At 42.2% G+C, this 15,282-nt stretch overlaps 1 protein-coding gene across 1 annotated transcript in view; it reads left to right on the forward strand.

The window, feature by feature from the left end:
- The first annotated feature begins 711 nt into the window (after positions 1-711).
- Positions 712-15,282, forward strand: part of LOC311228996 (intraflagellar transport protein 88 homolog) — a 104,325-nt gene continuing 89,754 nt past the window's right edge. The window contains exons 1-10 of the mRNA XM_084314983.1: positions 712-884; positions 5,868-5,930; positions 6,059-6,118; positions 8,092-8,145; positions 8,866-8,929; positions 10,701-10,770; positions 10,929-11,019; positions 11,527-11,631; positions 12,060-12,162; positions 14,911-15,257. Of these exons, the coding sequence (XP_084171109.1) occupies positions 783-884; positions 5,868-5,930; positions 6,059-6,118; positions 8,092-8,145; positions 8,866-8,929; positions 10,701-10,770; positions 10,929-11,019; positions 11,527-11,631; positions 12,060-12,162; positions 14,911-15,257 (1,059 nt within the window). The 5' untranslated portion in view covers positions 712-782. The remainder of the gene's footprint in view (positions 885-5,867; positions 5,931-6,058; positions 6,119-8,091; positions 8,146-8,865; positions 8,930-10,700; positions 10,771-10,928; positions 11,020-11,526; positions 11,632-12,059; positions 12,163-14,910; positions 15,258-15,282) is intronic.

The raw sequence follows: 15,282 nt of genomic DNA on the forward strand, positions 1-15,282 counted from the left end.
ATTTTTCTGCTTTTATCAATGGGTTGGTTGAGAAGGGAAGCGTCATCTATCTAGGGAACCTAGCTACATACGGGGTACAATGTTACATAGGCTGCGCGTTGATTTTGCAGAAGCATAAAGGTAGAGTGTCTGCAACACCGTTGCTTTGTCGATGTTGTGTCGAAGTTGCTTTGAATTTGCTGTAGCATGCAGAGGCCTTTAGGCGGAAGAGACCCTTCGGCGCTAAACCAATCAGAGAGGGTCTTCGCTGTACGCGGCTAGCCAATCAGAGAGCGTCTGCGCACACATAGGCTACGTTTAAAAATCACGCCACCGCCCCTTACTCCCTACAGCACCCCGACAGGGACAAAAAGAACGAGAACAGAGTTCGTCAAATCACCCATAGTATCAGCGTTAGTAACATTGTTATGAAATTGCGGCCCGTGGATATAACGTCTGTGATTATAAGGTGGCTGTGTCAAATAACTAGGACGGTGTGGTGGTAGATGTGACGTTACTAGTTGGTTGTAAATTAATTAAAGACAGCGGGGTGAGCAACAGCAGACAGCAGCTTCTTTCTGTATCTTAGCAACGAACAAAAATCCCCTTTAGACCAATTACATTAGCGAAATGTAATGATTGACAATGATTTAACCAACCAGAAGTCTGGAAACGATTTATTCCGCCCATGCTGCGTTGCCTTGTGGGACTGAAACAAAAGTCTAGTGACAACAAACACCAGCAGCGCTAACGTCGGCTAGCTGGGAGGGACATGAAGGACGTGTTCTGTATAAGTGACTTTAATGAGTGAGAAATCAAACATGGAGAATGTGCACCTGCTTGCTGAGGATGATGATGATATTTATTCGGGCTACAACGACTTTAATCCAACATTTGATTCTGAGGTAAATTAATGATCCGTTGTTTTAGCTGAAGCGTTAGCCAATGATCGCAACATGTCAAGTTTAGCTTTTGGTTCAACCAGAATGACGTTAGCCAACGTTTGCTAAAGTTCGTGAATGAAAACTTTATTTAACAGATTGCAGAATGGGTACAATACAGTACGGCTCAATACACACAATTGTTAAGGGGATGCAGACCTGAGAAAGACGTTTGTCTTGTTTCCATCAGGGTCCCCCATTTTCAATTCATATAGACATTTATGACATACACAACATACATGACATTTATGGCATAGGGACATATAGGTATTTAGTACTGATACATTTGTGACATAAACGGTATTCAAATATACAGTACTGTTACCCCTAGATCCTGACAGAGTATATACACATATGATGGGGAGGGGACTGTACATTAGGAGGGGGTGGGTGGGAGAGAGATATACATACGGCGGGGAGGGAATATATACATGCGGTGGGGAGGAGACTGTCTATTAGGAGGTGGTGGGGGTTTTGGGCATTTACGGTGGCCAGTTTCGAATTGCAGCCTCCCGTAGGTGCTCTTTAAGAGCGGTTTTGAATGTGGGTAGGGATTCACATTCCTTTACAGCTTTAGGTAGGGCGTTCCACATTGATGTGGCATAATTGCGAAATGTATTTAGTCCCTTGTTTGAGCCGAATCTGGGTTTAACATGATTTGTTGAGCTTCCTCTGGTTGTGGTATTCACTGACCTTTGGGAAGTATTTTGACATGTACATGGGTACCTTAGTCGTATAGTGTATCTTGTAGACCAGGCCCATTGCAAGTTGCTGTACTCTGTCGTCTACTCTAAGCCATCCTAGGTTGTCAAAGTGGGCAGGGGTGAGGTGGGTTCTGGGGGTAAGGTCAAGTAGTAGTCTGACCAGTTTGTTTTGTGATGTTTGTAATTTTGTTTTAAGCGCCTTTGAGGTGCTTTGGTACCATGAGGTGCACGCATAGTCGTAGTACCCTTGAATGAGTGCTCCTGCCAGAGTCTTCAGGGTATTCTTGTTTACCAGAGAGGAGATCCGGTACAAGAATCTAGTTCGTTGGTTGACTTTTTTTTATTACATTGGATGCCATTTTGTCACAGGAAAGATTTGCCTCTAGGATGGAACCCAGGTAGGTAATTTCGTCTTTCCTTGTGACAATATTGTCACCCACTGCAACTGAGAAGCCGTCGGTCTTGCTGAGTTTGTTATTTGAACCGAAGAGAATGGACTCTGTTTTGCCCATGTGTAATGATAGTTTGTTATCAGCGAGCCATATGCAGATTTTGCCTAGTTCCGAGCTGAGGGTTTTTTCAACCTGCAACTTGTTCTTGTCAGAGACCAGCAGGGCTGAGTCGTCCGCAAACAGGAACAAGTTGCAGTCACAGGCTGACGACATGTCATTTGCATAAATTAGGAAGAGTAGCGGAACACCACAGCTCACTGTGAGGGGGGGGGGATAGAGTACCGTTTACCTCTACCATCTGTTCTCTCCCCTCCAGGTAGGATTGCATCCAGCTCACTGATAAGCTATCAAAACCAATTGCTTTTAGCTTGTCAATCAGAATGGAGTGATTGACAGTGTCGAAGGCCTTTTGTAGGTCCAGCATGACCATGCCGCAGTATTTTCCCGCGTCCACCTCTTGTTTGATGTGGTCGTTCAAATAGAGGAGGCATGTGTCAGTGGAGTGGGACGTTCTGAAGCCAGATTGGAATTCGCCTGGGTCTAATTTGCTGCCCTTTTTGTGCAGAGGGGTCACTCTCGCAATTTTGAAGTCCTTGGGGACGTGTCCCTGTTTTATAGAGAGGTTTATTATGTGAGTGATGACTGGTGTGATGGCGGCTGCTGCGTCTCTGAGGAATTTGGAGGGGATGTTGTCATGGCCAGTGGCCTTGTTAGGTAGGAGGGCGCTCAATTTTTTGAGTACCTCATCGGTTGTTACCATTTCAAGTTTGAAGTCGTCTTTGTGGAACCCTAGGTTTTTGTAATAATACTTCGTTTTATATAGCGCCTTTCAGAGGACCCAAGGTCGCTTTACATAAGGGGGGGGGGGGGAGATAACAAGTCAACAAACATAGTGGACAGACACAACACATAACATATAAAGTGAGAAGGTTAGGGGTTGAAGGCCAGGTTGAAAAGGTGGGTTTTGAGCAGTTTTTTAAATGAGTCCAGAGTTGGGGTGGTGCGTAGTATGGTGTAGTATGCTACTATGTGTTCTACCCCATAATGCCCTGAGTGGGAGGGTAGTTTGTTTACCAGTGTGTTGTGGCTATGTTTGTGAAGAAGATGTTTAAGTAATTGGCTACATCCAGCTTGTCTGTGATGAGCGTGTTGTCCGTCTTTATGTTTATGTTTGAGAATCTGGTTCGGCTCAATACACACAATTGCAGATGCAGACCAGAGAAAGACGTTTGTCTTGTTTACATCAGGGTCCCCCATTTTCAATTCATAGTGACATTTATGACATACACAACATACATGACACATCATGACATTTATGGCATAGGGACATACATGACATACAGGTTGTAACTGAGGGGTACAATTCCCTGACTGTATTGAATAAGTATGGTATCATTAAACCACTACTGACTTATGTACATTACTACTGGCCATACAGTACACAGGTATATGAGATGAACACATCCACAATAACACGGTTTCACACAAATACTCGTTTAGAAGAATATTTATTAGCAGCACGAAGATTATCTTACATTACTTTACTTATCAAGATTGAGAATTGCGCTTGTAAGGCGAAGAATGTGCATGAATAGGTCAAGAGCGTAAGTCCATGAGCATATTACGCAGGAGATAATTAATACCACCTGTATCATAAGAATTATATATATGGTACACTAGTAGGGCAGCTGGAGATACTAATAGGGTCCCTCCGGTTGTAGGCCAGCAGGGGAGAGGATTTGTCGGTAGCGAAAGTCTGGGTCAACGAGGAATAAGGAGACTCCAGGTACAGGAGACAGTGCAATAATCTCTTGATCCGCAGACGAACAACAGCTATTCTCCGGTATGCAGTGCCGCATGGAAGAAAGCTAGCCAGCCTCAGGCGTCCTAGAGGCGGGCTCGACGTTGCTCCTCACAGGGTAAATCCCACACAATTGTGGGTGTAGACTATTCTCCGCTCCATCAGCTACAGGACCAAAGCAAATATAATCCAGCCGAAAAGGGCTCTGTAGTCGCCGGTGTAAGTTATCCAGTGTACATATCCACACGGTTCTCGTCTAGGGCTCCTCGGATGACGGCACCAGGTTAAGCCGCCCAGCCTGGATAAGCACACTAGCTCGGTACGAGGAAGCGTTGGTAATGCTGGTCACTGTAGAACGGTAGCCGCACGATACACTATACATAATAGACTATTACTTAAATAATAGAATAGGTCGAACTCGACGATACAGCGTTAAACTCTGACACTTCAGCTATCAATTCGCACGCGGTCTCAAGGCTCTATTTTGGGGCAAAAAGGGCCCACTTCACAGCACGTTGTATCGTGGTGTGAGGCTTCAACTTATTGGTTAACATACTGCTGTATTCACCTGCGCCGTATTTATACGTTAGGTGAACAATCTAGTACCAGCCTCATTTCTGTCTCGTATTCTTGCGCAGAGCCGGTCATGTCCAGGCATGTCTTTGGCGGTGACTTTGAACTAGACATTGGGGGTATGGCCGTGACGCCTAGGGGATCGCTGTCCAATAGGAGAACGAAATATTATGGTCTGTACTAGGTAAAGGGATATTCCGTGTATATGTACAAAGAATATACAAGGGATATCAGACGATATATAAATACTATACAATATATCTCAAGTAATAAATATATATATTCGGTTTAATCTGATCCTTCGTAACACAGGTATATAGTACTGTTACATTTGTGACATATACGATATGCAAATATACAGTACTGTTACCCATAGATCCTGACAGAGAATATACATATGATGGGGAGGGGACTGTACATTAGGAGGGGCTGGGTGGGACTGGGAGAGAAATATACATACGGTGGGGAGAGAATATATACATACAGTGGGGAGGAGACTGTACATTAGGAGGGGGTGGGTGGGTGGGAGAGAAATATACATACGGTGGGGAGAGAATATATACATACAGTGGGGAGGAGACTACATTAGGAGGGGGTGGGTGGGTGGGAGAGAAATATACATACAGTGGGGAGAGAATATATACATACGATTTGGGAGGAGACCACATTAGGAGGGGGTGGGTGGGTGGGAGAGAAATATACATACGGTGGGGAGGAGACGGTCTATTAGGAGGGGGTGGGGGGTTTGGACATTTACGGTGGCCAGTTTCGAATTGCAGCCTCCCGTCGGTGCTCTTTAAGAGCGGTTTTGAATGTGGGTAGTGATTCACATTCCTTTACAGCTTTCGGTAGGGCGTTCCACATTGATGTGGCATAATTGCGAAACGTGTTTAGTCCCTTGTTTGAGCCGAATCTGGGTTTAACATGATTTGTTGAGTTTCCTCTGGTGTTCTGGTCGTGGTATTCACTGACCTTTGGGAAGTATTTCAACATGTACATGGGTACCTTAGTCGTATAGTGTATCTTGTAGACCAGGCCCATTGCAAGTTGCTGTACTCTGTCGTCTACTCTAAGCCATCCTAGGTTGTCAAAGTGGTCAGGGGTGAGGTGGGTTCTAGGGGTAAGGTCAAGTGGAAGTCTGACCAGTTTGTTTTGTGATGTTTGTAATCTTGTTTTTAGCGCCTTTGAGGTGCTAAAACTCGTCATACACTTTTTGTGAAATAAGCTAACGTAAAGCATAATTTGTATTTGTCTTGAATCAGGTTATGGCCAGGCTAACGTTACGTTTATATAACGTTAGCTAATTTAACCAGCTGACTTCACACAGTTCACACTTCACTCATGCTTTTATTTGCTCTTTATGGTTGCCTTACAGGTTTTTCCTTTAGTTTAATTAACACATTTTTATATTTTACAGGAGCTTGACAATGATGCTGGTTTCCAGCAAGCAGTGAGGACAAGTCATGGAAGAAGACCTCCAGTAAGTAGCAAGCTAGTAAACTGACCTATTCAAGGAGTTGTTTTTGTTTTGAAACAGTGAGAGAGAAAGAGTAAACACTCAGGTTTGTGTTCGCTTTTCAATTTAACATCAGTCTTTTCTTTTTTCAGATGACTGCCAAGTTTCCTGGCACTGCTGTCGGAGGTCGGCCTATAGGGACTTCTTTTGGAGTAAGATCAAGAAAAGTGTTGCTTTTGATGTAAACCAGGGGTTCTCAACGTTTTGATGACTGATGGCCAATCTAGGGACCTAACATTGGATTGAGGGCTGCTCAAAAAAACTTTTTTTCCGGCTCCTCCACCTTTAACTATGGTCAAACCTTTGAAAATGTCAATCACTGAAATCGCTAGGTAACATACCTGCAATGATACACGACTCGCGAGATGCCTAGTTGCCATGGAACTTAGCCCAGGATGCACTGTTTTACCTTCATCATGGTACTGTTTTATTAAAAGGTCATGGAACAGAAGAGCTTCTTGAAACTACTAGTTGTAACAAAACAGAAGACCTTTGGTAGAGGGTATGGATCTTTGGGGTATGGATCTTTGGTAGAGGGTATGGATCTTTGGTAGAGGGTATTCATCTTTGGTAGAGGGTATGACTTTTTGGTAGAAGGTGTGAATCTTTGGTTGATCATTAATGCATAATGATATAAAATATATATCTAACCCTAACTAACCTTACTGTCATGCACTTGTCCTAATATACTAACCAACACTTTGATGAACATTGTTACTCAGCTGATAGAGTTGTACGGCTCTCTGACCCCGTTATTTTTGGGTCGCGGCCTGAAAAGTTTGGGAACCCCTGAGCTAAATGACAAAATGTGAATGTAAATGTAATGCATGTATTTAGAGAGTCAGGCACCATTCTCTGAGACAGAACAAGCCAAGGCTGAGAAAGTGTGACGCGAACTCATTTGAAACGTGTCAGGAGAGATTCAATCAATATGGTTGTATGTTTGTATTCTATGTGTGATCTAAAAACAATCAGATAGAGCAGGGGTTCCCAAACTTTTCAGGCCGCGACCCAAAAATAACGGGGTCAGAGAGCCGCGACCCCCACTATTATAGGAGGTAAAAAAAATTTTTTTTAATAAATGGAAATGTATGGTTGAAACATGCACACGTTCAAACGCACACACACTAATAAGCATTGGAGGCTTTTAACCAGGGCCGGACTGGGGAAATCATTCAGGCCAGGAAATATAGTGCAAAATATAGCCCCAGTCAGGCCACTTTTTAAGCAGGGGGTCTGGGGGTCCCCCACCAGGACATTTCTTGTTACAAAGACTTCATTTCCTGCATTCTGGTGCAGGATTTTTTTTATTTGTACCCTTTAAATGCCAGTGTTTGTGATGGCATCACAAATTATTGTTAAAAAACAGGCTAGCATATGTATGATTAGCAACAACACTGATTTTGATGGATTTTCAGTTTTTTTGTAATGTCAGATTGAAAATAATACAAAATAATACAATCTTTTATTCAACTTCAGCCCCGATCATAACACCACATATTAATTTTATAATTCTAACCCTTTAAATGCCAGTGTGTGTGATGGCATATATGTGTCAATGATTAGCAACAACAGTTTTTTGTAAGGGTCCCGCCTCCACCAATCACATGCGGCTCCTTTTGTGTGTGTGTGTGTGTGAGAGCAAGAGAGAGAGAGAGAGAGATAGTTCTTCAACTTGTGTGAGTTGCAGTGATCTCCTGGTTGTTCCCCACATAGGTTATCTAACTATTGCGCTGCTGCAACTAGAAACACTGCCCTGGCCTGCTTCTAAGTTCAGTGGCCTGACAAAAAAAAATAAAAAATTGTACTTTAAAAAAAAAAATCATCTGGCGACCCACCCCGACTTTGGGAACCACTGAGATAGAGAACAGATTTAGCAGGGAGTGCAGTGTTAACGGCAATATTAAACAAAGACTCTGCGCTTCTATAGTTTATGAGCTCAAGTGTCTCAAACTTGGATATGTTTGAAGAAAGACTAAATTGATGAATCAACGGATTGAAAAAGTTTACTAATAGATATTTTTTTATTTTGTTGAATTTTGATGAACATGTTTTTTCCCCCACAACTGGTTGTCCGTTTCACAACATTAGTGAAAATGATCAATACATCTGTTGTATCTTCCAGGCCAGGGTGCCTCTGGCCTCTTCACTGGGTCGACCCATGACTGGAGCTGTGCAGGTGAGAGCGTCCTGTATGATTATGGAGGTTATGATTCAAAGCTACATCCCTTTTCTTTTTTATCTTTCCCTGACCGACATGATACAACATCATTACATCATTATCTATTAACATCATTACAGCCTCAAACGTTATTTATACCTCATCTTTATCTGCAACCACAGATTGTTCCTGTATGTGTGCATTTATGTTATCCATATAACACTGTATAATAACATTGTACACACTGTATATATATATCTATATCTGTATATATAATATATGTATATATATTTGTAACACTGGCTAGATTGGTTATATGAACCATAGTGTGTTCATACTCGTACCACTGTATATAATAATTGTATACATACATTAGCTTAGTATATTTACTCCATAGTTTTTCATATATATATATACAGAAGTTATACATTTACACTACAGTACACTACAATGCACTTTACTGCCCCTTTGCCCTCTGGTTGGATACAAACTTAATTTAGTTGTACTCTGTACTTGTACCCTGTGCAATGACGAATAAATATAATCTAATATAATCTAATTTGAGTCTCTGCGTGGGTAATATTGTGCAACTATTTTGGAAACAATATCTTCACAATGTTACAGTATATGGCAACTCTGTTTTGTGAAAATAAAAGCATGTAGCAAAATGAAGCATGCAGGCTCGGCTATCGGTATCAGTAAGTATTATATTTTTTTGTTTTGTTTTGTGTGTGTCAGGATGGAACAGCCAGGCCAATGACAGCAGTCAGAGCAGCAGGATACACTTCATCCCTGACCAGAGGTGAGTGTTGTTTAGAAGTTTCTAGGTAGGTAAGAGTAACAATCAATCACCATAATCTGACCAGAGGAGAGTGTTGTTCAGCAGAGTTTAGTGGAAGTGTGTAGGTAGGTAAGAATAACAATCAATCAACATAATCTGACCAGAGGTGAGTGTTGTTTAGAAGAGTTTAGGGGAAGTGTGTAGGTACTAGGTAAGAATAACAATCAATCAACATAATCTGACTAGCAGTGAGTCTTGTTTAACAGAGTTTAGGGGAAGTGTGTAGGTAGGTAAGAGTAACAATCATCATAATCTGACTAGAGGTGAGTGTTGTTTAACAGATTTTAGGGGAAGTGTGTAGGTAGGTAAGAGTAACAATCAATCATCATAATCTGACTAGAGGTGAGTGTTGTTTAACAGTTTAGGGGAAGTGTGTAGGTAGGTAAGAGTAATGATTAATCATCAGCGTCAGTACGGATTATCTGTCAGAAGTCGTCAATATCGCGGCTGGGTGGCGCAGCGGAGATTGCGCTCGTCACCAATGCAAGAGACTCCGGTATCGAATCCGGGTGTCAGCATTGCCTCCGGCTTGGGCCAGCCGTCATACTAACTCATTGGCAGAGTTAGAGGGTGGAAGTCGATGGGTGGGGATTTGGACGCTGTGGACAGCGACTCCTACAGGTCGGTTGGGAGACGCCTGCACAGCAGAGACAGGAAGTAGCAGGGGTAGTGTGAGCCTCCCATGCGTTACACCTCGCCACTGAGAGTCCGTGCTGGCAGGTGAAAAGATGTGACAGGCTGCCTCCTCGTGTACCGGAGGGGACACGTGATGCAAGGCTTCTATCCTCCCTACAACCGACCAGTGGGGGGCATAGTCGAGCAACGTTCAAGACAGGGGAGGGGGGAATTGGAAACACGAAATTGGGATGGGAGAAAAATTGAAAAATAAGGAGAAAAAGTGGATAAAAAAAAATAAGTCGTCAATATCAGCATTGCAAAGCAGAACATTGGTGTCCTGCAGAAACCTTTTATGTCTAATTATTTCAAATTTGTATACTTTTTTATTTATTTATCATAATTGACAGCTGACGTTGCCCCCTAATGATCTGGAACCTAGTCAGACTATTGGTTGAGCTTATATGACTAGATATTACAATCCCTTTGGCTTAGATAATCAGCACTTTTTATTGAATGGGGTAGTGGTAAGCTTCACTGGGGTCTTCAGGTGGGCACCCTCCTTCATTGGTGTTTCGTTGACAGGCCCACGACACCTCCGAAGGGCTCAACGGCAACACCTGGCGTCCCAGCTGTGCCCCCCTCTGCTTTTACCCCTCGATGGTCATTTTGCAGCCTAGTTGGGGTCCTTTCTCTTAATCCATCTGCTGCTTCGTTTGGCAGCCTCTGACAGTGTTTTGACAGCTTGTCGGAACGCCTGTCCTCGCACTCCCATCCCCTTAAGAAGCTTGGTTGTGGACATGGCAACAAATCCTCTAGATCCAACCTCAACCGGAAGCACCTGGGCACGCCAGCCGCGTTGTTCTGCCTCGGCTGCTATGTTGGAGTACTTCAGTCGTTTACGTTCATATGCTTCACCAACTGCAGCCTCCCATGGTAAAGTTAGTTCCACAATGAATACAGAATACATTGAATTGTATTGGACAGTATTAAAAAAGTATGGACGTCAATGGGATTTTCTTCTCATTCGCCTAAAAGTTGACTTGTAAGAAGTAAAAAGACCCTGGAAGAAACTTCTGCAGCTCAGATGGTCTAAAAACTCTCTGCCCATGTTTAGGTTCAGCCTTTGACCCCCTGGGCCAGTCTAAAGGACCTGCACCCCCTCTGGAGGCCAAGAACGAGGACACGTAAGTTGTTATCTCAGTCTTAAATTAAACAGTAGTCTCTTTCTCCAGACTATTCTCAAGATAATTTTTGTGTCTTTCCCCTGAAGAAGAAGAATCTTGTCTTCTAGTAAAATGGTGATGTTGGATATTATGATTCTAATGTCTCTGTGTCCTTTTAGGCCGGAGGAGAAGATCAAGATTCTGGAGAAGAAAGTGAATGACCTGATAGAGGAGAGCTGCATGGCTCACAGTTTGGGAGCCTCTCAGCTGGTCAGACTCTCTGCTCTCATTGGACTCTATAGAAACAGAACATCTAAGATTCACTTTGATATTTAACATTCATTAGGATCCAAAAGTACAGTTTTTTTTTTTTAAGCATTTGATTGATTAAAAAAAAATACAATATTGGATGTAAATAGGGTCTTAGTAATTTGGCAAAATCTGTAAAACCTATTTATTTATGGAGCGGAAGTAACTTGACGCATTTGTGGTTTTGCATGTCATCACAGGCTCTTGTGTGTATGCATGTCATCACAGGCTCTTGTGTGTGCATGTCATCACAGGCTTGTGTGTGTGTGTGTGTGTGTGTGTGTGTGTGTGTGTGTGTGTGTGTGTGTGTGTGTGTGTGTGTGTGTGTGTGTGTGTGTGTGTGTGTGTGTGTGTGTGTGTGTGTGTGTGTGTGTGTGTGTGTGTGTGTGTGTGTGTGTGTGTGTGTGTGTGTGTGTGTGTGTGTGTGTGTGTGTGTGTGTGTGTGTGTGTGTGTGTGTGTCATCACAGGCTCTTGAGAAGGCAAAGGAGGCAGGGAAGAAGGAGAGAGCGCTGGTGAGACAGAGGGAACAGTCAGGCAACGCAGATAACATCAATCTGGACCTCACCTACTCTGTAAGTAACGTCAGTCTACTAGACTACAGCACAACAGAGTAGACATACTTAGACCACAACCTATATGCACATATGTTAAGTGCAATTTAGAAAATGTTTTTGGGTATACATAAGTTATATGTTGTATAGGTCTTTGTATGTGAGATGTTCTCTGTTGTGTACCCTGTGTGTTAGCCTGTTAGAACGTGGATTGTTCTAGCTAACCAAGACAAATTAAACTAATTAAATTAAATTAAATTAAACTGTTACAGTTATAATATACTGTATCTTTTTGTAATATACTGTCTTTTCTTGTAATATACTGTATCCTTTTGTAATATACTGTATCCATTTGTAATATACTGTATCTTTTTGTAATATACTGCATCCATTTGTAATATACTGTATCTTTTTGTAATATACTGTACATGTTTATCTTTTTTACTCAGGTACTTTTCAACCTTGCTAACCAGTTTGCTAACAATGAAATGTACCCAGAGGCCCTGAACACCTACCAGGTCATCGTGAAGAACAAGATGTTCAGTAATGCAGGTGGGTGGGACTGAGAGAAGATGGCTACTGTAAGTTTAGCATGTGATAGCATTCACTATCACAATTATGTTCTCATTTAAAAAACACTTTAACCAGTCACACAAGCCAAGATCAAGTTTCAAGTTCAAGTTTTGTTTTATTTGTCACATAAGCTATTTTAGTTAAATGCTTGGTTCTGTATGACCCTCCTGAGATTGTGCTCCAAACAATATACAAAATGTACAATATACAAAACTAAAATGTACTAAATGCAAAAATTAGGTAGAAGAGGTATTCATTTTGTAATCCCTCCTTTAATACTGTATTTAAAGATACGTTTATAGAAAGTAGCATTTAGTATAATATTTAAGTGTTTAATGTACTATGCCAACAAATTCATTACATTGTTTTTTTTTTTATCCACTTTTTCTCCCATTTTCTATTTTTCTCCCATCCCAATTTCGTATCATCAAATTCAACCCTCCCCTGTCACGGACGCTGTTTCTTGCCTCCCACAAGCCGGCTGCAATGTGGACTAAGTCATACATAGATACTCGAGGTAACAGCAGTCGCATCTTTTCACCTGCGCGGCGCGATCTTTCAGCGTCAGGGGTCTGTGCTTTGGAAGGGCGCCGCCCCCATCGCTTCCTGATTCTACTGCGCAGGCGCACCAACCGACCTGTAGGAGTCGCTGTCCACAACGCCCGATCCCCACCCATCAGTTTCCCACCCCCTAATACTGCCAATGTGTATATTAGTACGGACGACCAGCTAAACTGAAAGCAATGTGGAGCGCTGGGCTCGAACAGGCGAACCCAGCGTCTCCAGTATTTGTGGTGAGCGCCTTGCCCACTGCACCACGTAGCCGCCCTAATTCATTACATTGTTAAAGAGTCTATTGTTAAAAAAGGTCAGCAGAGGATCTACCTGCTGAGAAAGCTGAACTCTTTTAATGTTAGTGCGAAGATCCTAAGCACTTTTTATAGTTCTTTTATTGAAAGCCTCCTAACTTTTTCTTTTATCTGCTGGTTCAGTGGCCTGTCCATTAAAGATAGGAACAGCCTACAGTACATAGTGAAAGTGTGCTCCGAAACTATGTTCTCTCTGGACGGACCAGGTGGTCAAGAAGGGGACGAGCATCACTAATCAACCCCTCCATGCTCTGTCTCAGCGGTTTTCACTGTTGCCTTCTGGCCGCCGTTATGACGTCCCACCAAGTAGGACCAACCGCTACGCCAAATCTTTTGTCCCCTCGGCTATCAGACTTTTAAACACTGACAGTAGTCATTTTAAGTAGCCTTTTGCACTTGGTTGTCTGTTTTTACTTTTACTTTGCTGGATTGTGTATCACATGGAGTGTTTCTCTTTTTTTTTGCCGTGCTGTCGTTGAGATGTTTTGTTGTTTGTTTGTCTTTGTTGCTCGTTGGTGAAGCTGCAAATATGAATTGCCCCACGCGGGATCAATAAAGTTGTCTGAATCTGAATCTGAATCTGAATTTAACTTAAGCTATATTGCAAAGAGCATGCTGATTGTGTGTTTTCGTTCCATACTACTTTGGATGTGAATTTAACACTAGAACAGCCATGGAGAAAATGTCACTGATTCCCGCCGGAAGGGGTCAGATGACCCCACAGCTTATATGAGAAATATGAGAAAGATAAACAGTGAGGTTTACCACAGGTTTGAGTGACAAAAAAAAAAAAAAAAAAAAAAATTATAATGGATAAAAAATATTATTATTTTTTATTTTATTTTTGATGGAAGAGCCACACATTGATGGGCAAAGAGCCACATGCGGCTTGCGAGCCATGGGTTGGCCACCCCTACACTATACGCTCGCAAAGTGCTGTGACTTTCTACATATATATTCCATATGGAATAACGTTCTAATTACATTTTCCTGAAGTCATTTGGAAATTTCAGAAACCGTGCCATATAAAACGGGTACTTTTAGGAAAAGTCATTGAGTGACAGAGCTGGAGCTCGACCGAGTGACGAGGATACATTTATTGAAAATGCCTAGGGGTCATTTGACCCCTTGTCGGCTGTGCTAGTGTTAAGGGTATTTCTTTTTGTATCCATATGTGGTGAACAAGACTGAAGCTGACCGTTTGTAATTAACCTCATAGTTATTGTGTAATTGAAGTAATAACGGCACAGCTGTCAAAGCATCAAACGACGTGTCACTCAAAACACTTCTGGAGTTCACTGTATAACAAGACCTATGTTAATTAATATTTATATTTACAGCATATATACATATCCATATCTGTCTGCATATAATCTTCCTATTCACCTGCATATAACCCATATAACTCTGTATGATAGCATGTACAATAATGCTGTATATACCACGTATATATATTTATTCTCACCGTATATCTATCCACCTGTCCGTATATATATACCTGCACATAATCCTTTTATATATCTGTAGATACTAGATCTATATCTGTACATATGCCTTACCTACTCTACTAGTTATGCTGCTGGCCAGTATGACTACTACCATACTGTCTTTATACCTGTATCACTGTACAAATTGGTATTATAACTCATACACCCAGTAGTACTAATTTATTATTTATATATTTTATACCAAGTTTAATCACCTGTACATTGTATATTACTATTGCACTTTACTGTGACATTTGCACTCTGGTTGGATGCTAAACCTTTTTAATTGTGTACTTGTGATGTATGATGACGATACATTTTAATCTAATCGAATGTAATTAATGCCCCATGTGTCCCCTTTGCCTCTTCAGGCAGACTGAAAGTCAACATGGCCAACATCTACCTGAAGCAGAAGAACTACCCCAAGGCCGTCAAGCTGTACCGCATGGCCCTGGACCAGATCTCCAACGCCCACAAGGAGATGAGGATCAAGATCATGCATAACATCGGCGTGGTCTTCATCCGCATGGGCCAGTACTCTGACGCCATCACGTCCTTCGAGCACATCATGAGCGAGAGCCCCAACATCAAGACGGGCTTCAACCTCATCCTGTGCTACTACGCCATCGGAGACCAGGAGAGGATGAAGAAGGCCTTCCACAAGCTCATCTGTGTCCCTCTGGGCATCGACGAGGAGGACAAGTACATCGCCCCTAATGTGAGTGTGTGAATGGGAAGGGTGT

The sequence above is a fragment of the Notolepis coatsorum genome (assembly GCF_963971535.1).
Source record: "Notolepis coatsorum genome assembly, chromosome: 5".
Lineage (NCBI taxonomy): Eukaryota > Metazoa > Chordata > Actinopteri > Aulopiformes > Paralepididae > Notolepis > Notolepis coatsorum.